Source organism: Brachyistius frenatus, unplaced genomic scaffold (genome assembly GCF_029030835.1).
Source record: "Brachyistius frenatus isolate BFR_SWC_R1_liver_20210118 unplaced genomic scaffold, ASM2903083v1 Contig_90, whole genome shotgun sequence".
NCBI lineage: Eukaryota > Metazoa > Chordata > Actinopteri > Embiotocidae > Brachyistius > Brachyistius frenatus.
In genome coordinates, this window is record NW_027210689.1 from 741,287 (window position 1) to 754,503 (window position 13,217).

Here is a 13,217-nt window from a genome sequence, read left to right on the forward strand (position 1 = left end):
CTATGACTAACTCAAAAAGCCAGATTTATTGAGTCAAATAAAATGGCAGACTTAAATAAAAGGAGGTCTTATCTTCAATTAAATAAAACAGCGGACATCTTGAATTAAATAAAAAGGGGCACTTATCATAAATTAAACAATAAAGCAGAATTTAGAATGAAAGGTTCAGTATATAGGAGGATATGATGGCAGAAATAAAGTACAATACTCATAATTATGTCTTAATTACTAGATAATTACCGAAAACTAAGAATTGTTGTCGTTTTATTGCTTTACAATGAACCTTTAATCTCCTTGGGGAGCGGGATCTCTTTCACAGAAACCTATATGTTGAACCACTGTGTTTCCATAGTGGCCCAGAGGGTACAAATCAGGCTCTCCAGAAGCCCTTTTCCTGTTTTTCGTGTGTAAATTGTCCTGAACACATGCAAGGGAAGGATAAGGAGAGGGGTCTGCTTCTAAATCCTTCATAATGATCCTTTAAACAAAAAGGCAGATTTCTTTAGAATAAAATTTTACAAAGCAGACTTACCTTGAATTAAATTCAAAACAGACTGAGCTTGAATTACAGGTAGGCTATATATGTTTTATAAACAAGTTAAACTGGTGATGCTCATCAAGTTTCAAGAACATAAATTTAACTGGAGCGGAGATTACCAATCATTGCATATGTACCGAACAGCTTGCAGATGGACCCAGCACTCAAACTGTTGGACCTGTTTCACAGTTCTAAGAACTGTAGGAGCGAGAAATTTTTTTTTCTCGTAAATACTACTACTCCATTTCTGAGAACTTTAGCTCTTCCTTCAAGGTAGGTACCTTCCCCCTCATAAGAGGAACTATGGTGACATAACTGTCCAGTGATTGGTCCAGGTGAAAGTGTACATTGATTGGTTGAACATATGAGCCAATGAAGCACAGACAACTGTCACTTTAAAAACCTTGTGTAAACAGTAAACCATGCAAACAAAAGCGATGAACAAAACAACAATGAAACAAGCACACAGACAAATGGACTGACAATGAAGTCCAAGCTTGATTGACAGAGGTCATAAAACATGATTTTGAAACATCAAAAATATATAAAAGCTTTCTCGACCCATCTTCTCTCAACTTGCTGCGCTCAGCGTCCTGCACACAGCGAAGCACTGTCGATAGAAAATAAAATAAAAACTGAAGCGTGGCCATAAGAAAAAAAGATAACCAAAGTGGGTCTGACCAAAAAACAAGCAAGCGGTACACTGACTGGACACTATCATCTGTCACAGAGGGGTGTATAGTGGTGTAATTGGGGCAATCGGCAGCGGCACAGGGAGCTGCAGATCACAGGCGGAACTCTCTGGCGATAATTTGTGGCTCTGTGTATACTTAACCTTAAAGACATATAAAGAAAATACTTATCAATATTGTAATGTTATGCAGCTCAAATGACCACAGAGTGGTTTGAGTCCTCTAACGTTTGCTGAATGCTAAATCTAGCACCCAGTCAAAATCAGTCAGCCAGAAATCTAATCACGAGTTTAAAAAAATTATCAATTGAGGTAATACAGCTTACATAATAAATGAGGGGGTTAAAAACAGAGTAAATGATGGTAAAATAAGTTTGAAAACAGAGTAAGGTACTACAGGTGAAGAATAGAAAGATGTTTGTAATGCACATTTTTAAAAAGCAAAAATCCAACATGTCCTCTTTTAATCAGTCTCTTTCACCATCACAGACTACTGATACCTTTTGTACAATCCATGAAGGAAAAACAAAGAGACCAGAGGCAGGAACAGAACATATACTACATATAACCTGGCGTTACCTCAGGAGTGACACAGTGGGAGCTTGTCTCACAAATTTCACAAGCGATGACGCTGAGATAAGACCATCTACCGTTTGAAATTCAGATGACAAGAAACACAACCCATGAGAAATTACGGTAAAGAGAAGAGACTTATTCATAATGGCAGCAGTGCTAAAGGAGAATAATATTAGGTTGAAAACTTGCATTTCAAAGATCAGCATTTATCAGTTGTAAAACTGGTCTGGCCACTCAGCATTTAAACGTGCTGCAAGGGTAAATTAAGAGACAGGCAAATAGATGAAGGTATCTCTCCTTAAACGGCTAGTATACTTTATATAAAAGCAAAATTGATTAATGGACACTTTCTACCATGTTAATATAAGCAAAACATGGGAAGAACATGATATAAATTTTACATCATTTGTTTACATCAACCACTCATAAAAGATCTATTGATACTTTTATTTTGAGTACTCAGTCCGTCTGTCCTTTTCTCTTGAATGCGGTATCTTAAGAGCGCAAAAACATTCACTGAAGAATTTTGGCAATCGTTAGTTCCCCATTGTGAAGTCAATATTTCAGGAACACGTTGAGGGAATCTCTTCAAAGGATGAAATGATAAGATTTTGATGGTCCAATGGTCAAATGTCACTCCCGCCTCACCTTGACTCGTGCTCATGAACATGATAACTCAGCAATGGCTGGAGGCAATTTCTTTAAATTCGGCAAAAATGTTCACTTGGCCTCAATGATGAAGGGACTAGATCTTGGTGGTCAAAGGTCAAGATTAAACCCAATTAATCATATGCTGATTATGACTACATTAAATGTCTAATGGCTTAAAATGATGACACATTTTCTATCCAAAAGATCGATTTCACTGTGACTCGTTACCAACACTTAGCTTCATCAGCCTCATTCAGCTGGCTACCTGGGAAGCCTGCAGACAATTTCAGTTGAGCAACCACAGATCACAGAGGCTCATCAAAATCAGTACAGTTGAGTGCCGATTACAGAAAATGTCAGTCTGAGCTTTTCATAGATAACATTAGCTCACATTAAAGAAAAAAATGTGCAAAGTTATCCCCAATGTTTCACCTCAGTCTGTTAGCACACTAATGTACTGGTTAGTTTAAAGACTTCTCCCAAAGTATGATCAGACATTGTAATGTTAAAGAGACTTTAATTGTATTTGTTTTAATCTTTTTATTATTATTATTTTAGAGGTAAATTGCCTTTGCTCTTCAAGATATCCAATATTTAAAAATGCAGAGGACAGGCCTTCCTCTTTTAATGTTGTTTCCCCTCCCCTCTATGTATTGAATATGTATTGAACAACAGGATCATAGGTTTGAGGAGAAATGTGTCCTTCAGAAATATCCTTCACCCTCAGCCCATTTCTTGCTCCTAGAGCTAAACAGCTAATCAGCTAAACAACAAAAACAAGCAATGCAAAGAAACAGGCACCCGCTGATTTACTATAACATAAAAACTTGCATCGTTTTAGAAACTTATTATTGAAACCACATCGTGTAGAAAACCCTTCATGGCGCTAGGACCAAGCAAAGCCATTTTATATGCACTTGATATTGAAAATGAATAAGGTTTGGTGAGAAAATCGATCCATTTCCTTCCTTCTCCTACAAGAGCTTAATCTATTGAAGAGCTTTGTTTTGGCAGGATAATGATGTTCCTTTTGCACCTTAATGGCACCAAATGTCTAAAGTGGAGAGGATACAGTATAACTGAGTTTTACACAGTAAGATCAGTTTTCTCAAAAATATTTGGATAGTATTTTCTGTGACTCTCGAGGATCATTCCAAAGTATAGGAAGATAAACCCTGTTGTCAGGGCCATCTCTTAGATTTTGGAAAGTACATTGTTTTAAAAGAAAGACCAGAGACTGAGTGTATAAAAGATACTCATGGGTCGTGCAAGTACACATTGCTAGAAAAATGCTTTGTGGGAAGTGTTGTTTTTTTCTCTTCTAATTCAATGTACTGAAATCAACCTTTGATTTTGACAATTTTTTAAAAATCAGTCTCCTTTGAGCCCCAAAAAAATGTAAATAAGTGCAACAGTGACAAACTGTTGAAACCATGGCATATTGGGAATGAAAACAAGGCTCAAGTTTATGACAAAGTAATGAGATAATCACAATGAAAATGTTGAAACCATGTAAAATAGTCCTACAACAGGGGAAGTTAGACTGACTCAGTCTGTACAATCTCTCAAGTGAAACAACTTTATTGCATATACAATGTCAAAATATTTGTTTTGAGTTGACTTTCTGGGGCTGATAAAATGAGAAATTTTCCACTTTTAACAATGAATGCACTTTTTTTTTTCACCCTTACCTTCAGTTCTATGTCATGTAGAAAATCTAAGATCTGCTCACTGATTGACACTCTGGATCAGATTGGTAAATCATTCTGAAGTGCAACAAAATGCAAATAAAATCGAGGAACTACAATGTTGCTCTCTGACAAAGTTCCCATTTACATCATTTGTCGTCCACTGAGAGATCTCACCAACGTTTGGCACTTACTAGGTGCTAATTTCGAAGCCTGTGTGCATATAAAAACATTCGCACAGACACACACACCTGCATGGATGCAGGTACACAGGGTGGAGCATGTTTGTGTTTGGAAACATTACTTCCTTTTTCTTCTAGAGGACCGACTTAAAGATCTAATCTGGGCCATATTTTAAAATCTGGATTAACAAGTGGACATTTCTCTACATTAGCAGCAATATTACAGCCATGGAGCAGACACTCAGGGCTGTAGTCAGTTACCATTTAAAATGTTTTGAAATAATGACCCGAGCAACTGTCCCTTACTCTTGTATGAATTATGCAGGGAGAAACATTTGGAAACAATGCAGAGGCCATTTTGATTGGAATTATGACCACATTTCTTCAAACAGTACTGTATAACATGCGAGTTGGTTGTGAACATTGCGTTGCAGTAAGTACTGACTGAGTGCCATTTTATAACATGTTTCTTGATCGATGTAACTACTAGTTACTTGTACAATTATTGCACACAGCAAATTGAGAATTTATTTATTTCCAAAAGGAAAATTCACATTTCTATTGAATAATGTACCCTTCTACATTGTGTCTCAAAGCTTCCTGTGTATAAAAAAAACTTTATTCTTAACTACTAGCCTGTTAACTCAGAGCTAGATTCATAGGTCAATTACATTTAACTTGTGAATCTATTTTCCAAACTGGAATTGAATCTGGATTCAGTTTATACTCCAATGGGGACAAGGATGGATTATCTTCCAACTAGGCCTACTAACAGCATAGAATAAACATACATATTTAGAGAAATTTATATATTAGCTTAGTATATATAATATACAAACAGTATACATAGTCTCTGACAGTACAGTAGTGAAAAGAATGAAGGGGCGGAAGAAAGATAGGCAGGGTCGAACCTTTAGTCTCTGTACGATTTTCCAGTGTATGTGTTACACCCCTTTCACACCAAAACAACAACCTGTGTTTTTCATTTGTGTGACCATACGAGTCAACATATGTGACCCCGGTCCTCCGCTGCCTGGCCTGAACGGCGCTCCGACACTGCTCGGCTTTGGAATGACTGGGGAAACACAATTACAGTAACTATGGGATTCTGCGATATCTATATCCTTATTTATATATATATATCTATATCTATATATATAGATATATATATCTATATATATATAGATAGATATATAACACAATCCTGTGGTTTTACCAGAGGTGTGTACTACGAAGCAGGTTTAATATACCCAGAATATGTTTCAGTTATCTGGCTAAACTAAACCTAACAAACGTGATCACACTGAGCAGTCACACAAAAGTGGTTTTCTAGAGTCATCTATGATCGCGTTTAAATAAAAAGGGGGAGTGGTTTGCAGCATCTGACCGTCAGCAGAGCGGCATATTTCATACAAAAAACACCAAACTATGAATTTAGACACATATGTAGAAGTTAAACACGTAATCCAGGTAAAAGGTTAAAAACAGACACAGCTGCCAAATGCAGGAAGGACAGCAGGCACAAAATAAATAAATCACTGGCTATGTGAATGTGTAAATTAAAAGGCTTTTAATATCGCAGCCCCATTATTAGAGCACAAGTAAATCTGACAAGCTGCAGATAAGTTGCCATGGCAATATATCCCGGTTAGAAGTGAAACACCTTCGCAGTCCTGAAAACCCAAAGATACACCTGAAGTTACCTAGCCAACAAATCCGGCTTCGTAGTACAGGCCTCAGATCAGATAATCTACCAGTAACACAGTGATGCACTTTTAATGATGTTGCAATGCAAAAACCCTGCAAACCCGAACTTCATGTGAACAGTGCCAAATGTGTATTTAATCCAGGGTGAACGGTCAAACACAGGTTGAACCTGAGTCCTGTTTCTAACACAGGGTGCAGAAAGCTGTACAAGGTTGAGAGTGTGTGTGTGCGTGTACATCTTGGTGTGTACAGGGGAAGACTGATGACAATAGGAACAGTTGCCCTCCTGAAAAAGAATGTGAGACAGGGAAAAAGAGGAAAATCAGACATCTAGTGATGGACAAAGGTAGAGAGAAAGCAAAAAGGTACCGCTCCTGTCACCACAACTCCCACCCACCATGTTCTGTCACATTGTTCTGCTGTACTGTATGCCGGTCTTGGAGGCGATGTTGGACCAGGGGAGGAGGGAGCGCAGCAGAGACTGGGCCTGTCTGTACAGCCTCTGAGGGATGGAGCAGGGGCTCATGCTGGCCAGGGTCGAACCGATGTGCTGGATATAGTCAGTGGGACAGGAAGTTAAGGAAAATGTGAAAATACTACATTTGGTTTATATGGCAGACATGTCTGTGTGACTGCCCGAAAATAAAAAGGATCTGCAGCAAAGAAGACTATCACGTCTCCTCTGATCAAGATGCCGTAAAACTGCAAACACTGGAGCAAGTTGAGTTCTCATGTAGAAGTAGCCCCCTAAAGAACACTGAATAAGTGGCGTGTTTTCCTGCTTCCGCAAAAGGATATAATATTGTCCAGGGTGGATGACCTCCATTTATGTAGAGCACATATGTGAAGCCATCTTTGAGGACACCTCGTATGGAGTAGTAGTAGGGCAGGTAGTGGTGCTGCCTGAAGTCCCTGTTCTCATAGAAGTGGATGGCAGTGTTGTTGGTAGTGAGGACATGTAGGTAGATTGCCTTACAATGGTCCTGGGCTGTCGTTGAGATGTGCTCCTTCAAACTGTCCAGCAGCAGAGAGCCTGAATGGTTGTAAGGAAGGAATGGGAGAGAGAGAGAGAGAGAGAGAGAGAGAGAGAGAGAGAGAGAGAGAGAGAGAGAGAGAGAGAGAGAGAGAGAGAGAGAGAGAGAGAGCTCCATGAGTGAAAGCAAGACTGGGTCGTGTAAAACATTTTCTTATCTGTGCGTCAACAAAGAACCACAGGAGAAAGATGAGGGAGACAGTCGACAACCAGGAGATAAGGTTATAGAGATGTTAAACCCTCCCATGTGATTAAGTATTCATGCGTTTGGCAGCAAAATAGCAAGACTTCATGCAGTTGTAGCATTTTCCGAAACTTCTACATCACTGCACCAAAATACAAAAGAGAGTGGATGAAGACCTGATAACATTAGCTTGTATTGGACCATTTGAAATTTCAATCTGTTTGAATCAATTTAGCTTTTATAATTTTTTCACAACTTGCTGTTTTTAGCCTATATTTGTTTACATTATGGCAAACTTCAAAGAAAGCTGAATTACCTTGTATAAGTTGTGGTTTTACACTAAAGAAATTTATGAAAATCAACAATTTCTATGGAAGTTCTGCAGTTATAGTATAGAATCATTTGGCTACAATTTCTAAGCAGATTTATTAGATATTTAGTTGCAGTTTACTCCAGTCAGGCCACCGCCTCATCCATGTGTTACAAACAGCCGGGCTGCAGCTCCAACCGCTAACTCGTTCGTGTGTGTGTGTGTGTGTGTGTGTGTGTGTGTGTGTGTAAGCCAGTGGGAAAGGGGAGCAGTACCTATGCCATGTTTCCTGAACTCTTTGACCACTCCCAGACTGAGGATGTAGGCTACCTGTGTGTCCACAGGAAAACTGGAAGCCAGGATATCTCCATCCTAACACACACAGAAACAGGCAGAGTCAGAGAGAAAGTTGTGGAATAAGATGCACCAGTCTCTATGAGCATAAATAAGATTATTTTACCAACCACAATGGATTCTAAAATAAAACCTCAATTTGATTCAGTTTTGATTTCTCTTTAAAGGATCTGTCAGCTTTGTAACGTGACTTTTTTTTTTTTTTTTTTTAAACATGCTCTGAATTTCCTCTCGGACCTGCCCATTTCACTCTTCATCGTTGCCAAGGCCAAGTACCCACAGGGAAAGCAGATTCCGAAAATGCAAATCCCCTGCCTAAGAGAAATTACTAAGCAACCAGCTTGAAAACAAACTGTAGCCCAAAGTTCAAGGAGCAGAAGTCCCGTGTAATAAGTAGCTGACACCATCTCCGAGGAGTACAACATCAACGAATTCATATCGGTCTTGTGTTTTGTGTGCGAGTGTGTACAGTGCATCCAGAAAGTATTCACAGCGCTTCACTTTTTCTACATTTTGTTATGTTACAGCCTTATTCCAAAATGGATTAAATTCATTTTTTTCCCTCAACATTCTACACACAATACCCCATAATGACAATGTGAAATAAATTTTTTTTGAAATTTTTGCAAATCTATTAAAAATCAAAAATGAAAAAACCACATGTACATAAGTATTCACAGCCTTTGCCATTACACTCAAAATTGAGCTCAGGTGCATCCTGTTTCCACTGATCATCCTGGAGATGTTTCTACAACTTGATTGGAGTCCACCTGGTAAATACAGTTGATTGGACATGATTTGGAAAGACACACACCGTCTATATAAGGTCCCACAGTTGACATGTCAGAGCACAAACCAAGCCATGAAGTCCAAAGAATTGTCTGTAGACCTCCGAGACAGGATTGTATCGAGGCACAGATCTGGGGAAGGGTACAGACTTGAACCTGATTGAACATCTCTGGAGAGATCTGAAAATGGCTGTGCACCGACGCTCCCCATCCAACCTGATGGAGCTTGAGAGGTCCTGCAAAGAAGAACGGGAGAAACTGCCCAAGAATAGGAGCCAAGCTTATAGCATCATACTCAAAAAGACTTGAGGCTGTAATTTCTGCCAAAGCTGCTTCAACAAAGTATTGAGCAAAGGCTGTGAATACTTATGTACGCGTTATATTTTCGTTCTTTATTTTTAATAGATTTGCAAAAATTTTAAACAAACTTTTTTCACTTTGTCATTATGGGATATTGTGTGTAGAATTTTGAGGAAAAAATGAATTTAATCCATTTTAGAATAAGGCTGTAACATAACAAAATGTGTAAAAAGTGAAGCGCTGTGAATACTTTCCGGATGCACTGTATATTACAGAACTAAACATTACACCTCTTTGTGTACTTTGGTCCGGCCTTTGATCTCGGCCACAATCATTCCCACGATGCCTCCTCTGAAGGTGGCAGCGAGGGAAAAGAACTTCTTGTTGGAGGTGATGTCTTGATACCATGAGTCTGGGTACCTGGGGTTCAAAGTCAGACAGGACAGAATTCCTTAGTCAGAATTTTACTCAAACCCTGAAATGTTTGCAAGGTGTGTGTCTGCAAGGTGCAAAGCTCAGTGCACTGAGGTGGCACATATACACTAAAAAGTTAAGTATTAATGATAGTTTCTGCACTAATCCTATGTAAAAAAAATGTCTGCAAAAATAACACTGAATGACATCTTACTCGATTGGGAACCAATCACCACAGAGCAACTTGACATTCTCTATGTCATCGTGGCAAAGGAAGCGGAGCTGGACTTCACTGAGAGCTGTGGGAGGCACCACGTCACTCATTCACCCCTGCAGGGACCAAGAGAGAAAGGTTTAGTGAATCTGCTAAAGGAGGCATAATATCAGTCACACGCCAACAATGTCCATTAGTTTATATAAATACTCAAAAAACTACCCGTGGCACCCAATATTGTGTGTAATGAAGGAGGGTGTAAGTCACTGTGTGTGCATCCAGTTCACTCAAACTCTAGCATGTATGACTCTACCAATGTGCATTTTTCAGAAAAAAAAATCAGAACATAATCTTAATCTTAACATAATTTAAAAAGCAAAATACATTGCGAGCAAATAACAGAATGCTAAATAATTAAAACATAAAATGAAACGCAATCATGAACAATCTGCTAAATAGTCAAAAGAAAATGAATCAGGCTTCAATCTCTTTCTGATGAGTACATGACATGTTCCTACAATTACAACATGTCTCCTGGACTTATTCATCTCCTGTTGCAGATGTTGAAAATACAATGCACCCTGCTAGGACTTCTATCAACATCACCGCTGTCTTTTAGCAGTGCAACCTCATTTTTTAGCGTACTATTAAATTAAAACAATTTGACAGTAGCAAAACAACGGACATACATGTAGTGGCCTGTTAAAGCGCGCTCTTACAACTTAAAACACCTGCCTGATAATTGCATATGGGCTCAACTTAGCTGACGCTAGCTAACGCTCTGTTGTTACGCTAACGTACCTTGTTTCTACACCCTGACCGGAGGAAAGTCGAGCAGAATTAAATTCCCCGGGTATCAATCGATACTGTCACTACGCCGGACATAGCATGATAGACCACCGGTTTATTCCCGACTCTCAACGCTGTTTCATTCCTGTGCCAAGGCTCCACAGAATGCTAAGCTAGCTACAGCTCTCCCTCCTTTGGTAGCAGCTGGATGTTTTCTTCCTGTTTGTGGCTGCTACGACAGTGACGTCACACTAAAGGCGGTGTTTTTTTTTTCTTTCTTTCTTACAGGAGGTCGGTGTGCATCGAACATGTTGGTGCTATACCGCCACCTACTGGCCTGAAGACTACAGCAAGGATTCCCTATTACTAATGACTTGCTTATACCTTAAGGGTTAGGTTAGGGAGTTACTTTACTCATCTCCGAGGGGACATTTTTTTCGCTACAGCAGCATACAGGAAGCAATAAGATAATAATAGAATAATAGAAAAGCAATAAAATAGCAATAAAATAGCAGTAAAATAGCAGTAAAAAATATAAAATATAAAATGCACAGTATATACAGTATATACAGTACAGTATATATATCTACATATATTATATACTTAATATTATATTAAAGGGGGTAATTTAGCAGTTTCCGAAATTGCAAGTTTGCAAAATTAACGAAAATAATGTGTAAAAAAACCCCCAAGTCTTTAGATTTCAATCAAAAAGAGAAATGACTGCATTGAGTCAGCTGTAATGAAAACTAGGTTGGAAAAAAGCAGACAAGTCTAAATGGATAGCTAAACGTAATAAACTGTTATCTGAAAGAAATAGAGGAAATAATTTGCTAAAAGTAATGGATAAATGCTTGAAATAGCTACAAGTAATCAATAATTAACTAACAGGAACATGTTGCAACATATTAATGGTAGATTTATCAAATTGATTCTGATGCCAAAAGTAATAGATAAATGATTTTCAAAAGCTATGGGTAGTTACTTAAAACTAAGTGGAAATCGCTAAGATGATGCATACATTATGAAAATATCTAATAATGGGATGGAAAGGAAATGGAAAAAGAGTTAAAATAGTTTAGCTAAATGTAAGTGATGGCTAAATTGTCCACTGTCTGCCGATAAAGGGTGAATTAGAAGTATAGTACAGCTAATTGCATTTCTGTGAAGAAGAGAATAAATAGTTCTATGAACAGCTTTGAGACAGTTTAATAATATAGCTTGTCTGCTCTCCTGATAACTGAGTCTGCCTTACAGACAAATTGCTGCATTGTATGTTGGGATAATTGCTACATGCGTTGTCTATTATTAAAATTTGCCTAGCTCCATTGACACAAAAAATAAGAGTAATCAATTTCAGTGAGATCCTATTCAATGAAATTCATTCAGAAAGCACAAGCGAATGTGTTAAGACTTCATGACAGCAAATGTTGGTGACTTGTATTGAAAGATTTTTTTCATTTTAGAATTAAAACACATGTAAACGTGGTTCAAAAGAGCAGAAGGTTTGGATCACATGACCGTAAACCAACCCTCTTCATCATTAGGCCATCTGTTGCCTTCCCATCGCTACTTCAAACACTACAAACAGCCTCTGTTGATAATCTGTACTGAAGTTCAAGAGATCAACCAGCTGAGTTGGTCAATACTGATTGCATTCTAAACTTTTAGCATTTATTATTTGCAATGGTTTAAAGATTTAGTAAATTTTTGTCCATGACTGCTGAAATAAATTGTTTAAAATTACAAGTTGACTGCATACTACATGTACATATTTTTCCATGCATATTTTAGTAAAATATGTACATGATATTGCATTTTTGACAACTTTGAAAATGTATAAGGCTCATTTGTGAAAGTGTGTTTTTGGAAAATGGACACAATTCCTCTTTTTATCCTCTTTTATGCATCACAAAAATATTTCAAAGCATCAAAGCTACTGCATTTTTTAAATATTTTTATTTATACAGATTGGATGGGAAGCATCTATGAACTGCCACCTACAAGTCTCTCTACAGATGTTCTGTGATCTGAGTCTGGGCTTTGGCTTGTTCTGAAACCACTCCAGTGTTGTGTCGGCTGCTTCCTTCAGCTGCTGAAAGGGGAACCAGGCCTCAGTCTTGGGTTGCTGCACTTTGGAGCAGATTTTCTTCAAGGACCTCTCTTTATTTGATTGCATATTCTTCCCTCAGTTCTGACCAGTCTCCCTGTGAACCATGCCAGAACAAATGTCTGTTTTTCATTTTTAATAAACTTGCAAGAAAACTCTGAAAACATGTTTTCGTTTTCTCATTATGGGTTGAAAAACAATGATTTAATCCATGTAAACCAACCAGCTTGCAACAAGCCAATTTCTATAACTGTTCAAATGGTCTTAATATAATTGTGAGATATTGGACATGTTTGAATTGGATACATATTTTGCATATCACACTGATTCAAATTAATATTTTCTCATCAATAAATTCATAATTCAATTCATAATCTTTTCAAGGCCCAAATGCATCGATTCAGAGAAAAAGCAAGAGAGTATCGAACTTCAGCTGGTGCTCACAAGAAACAGGTCGGTAATCTAGTTTTAAGCATTTATAACTAAAATGTCATTTTCATAATCTATAGACTTAAAATCTAAGATCTGTTTATTAGTTTTAAGGTTGGATCATTTTTGTGGTTGCTAGATTTATATATGGCACTTTAAGAAAACAAGTATTTTCTTTTCACCACATTAGCAGATTTCTTTGCTTAAAAATGAGAAAACATTTCATTAGTTAACTGTATATATTGTTGGTTTTAGTGTT

The 13,217-nt window shown here is 37.8% G+C and overlaps 1 protein-coding gene across 1 annotated transcript; it reads right to left on the reverse strand.

The window, feature by feature from the left end:
• Nucleotides 1–4,021: 4,021 nt before the first annotated feature.
• Nucleotides 4,022–10,643, reverse strand: naa60 (N-alpha-acetyltransferase 60, NatF catalytic subunit). Its single transcript, XM_069710157.1, has 7 exons — nucleotides 10,432–10,643; nucleotides 9,631–9,746; nucleotides 9,293–9,422; nucleotides 7,836–7,932; nucleotides 6,832–7,066; nucleotides 6,431–6,596; nucleotides 4,022–6,319 (listed from the first exon to the last, which is right to left on the reverse strand). The coding sequence occupies exons 2-6, from the start codon at nucleotides 9,738–9,740 to the stop codon at nucleotides 6,440–6,442; spliced, it is 729 nt and encodes a 242-aa protein (XP_069566258.1). The 5' UTR covers nucleotides 9,741–9,746; nucleotides 10,432–10,643; the 3' UTR covers nucleotides 4,022–6,319; nucleotides 6,431–6,439.
• Between the last annotated feature and the right edge of the window lie 2,574 nt (nucleotides 10,644–13,217).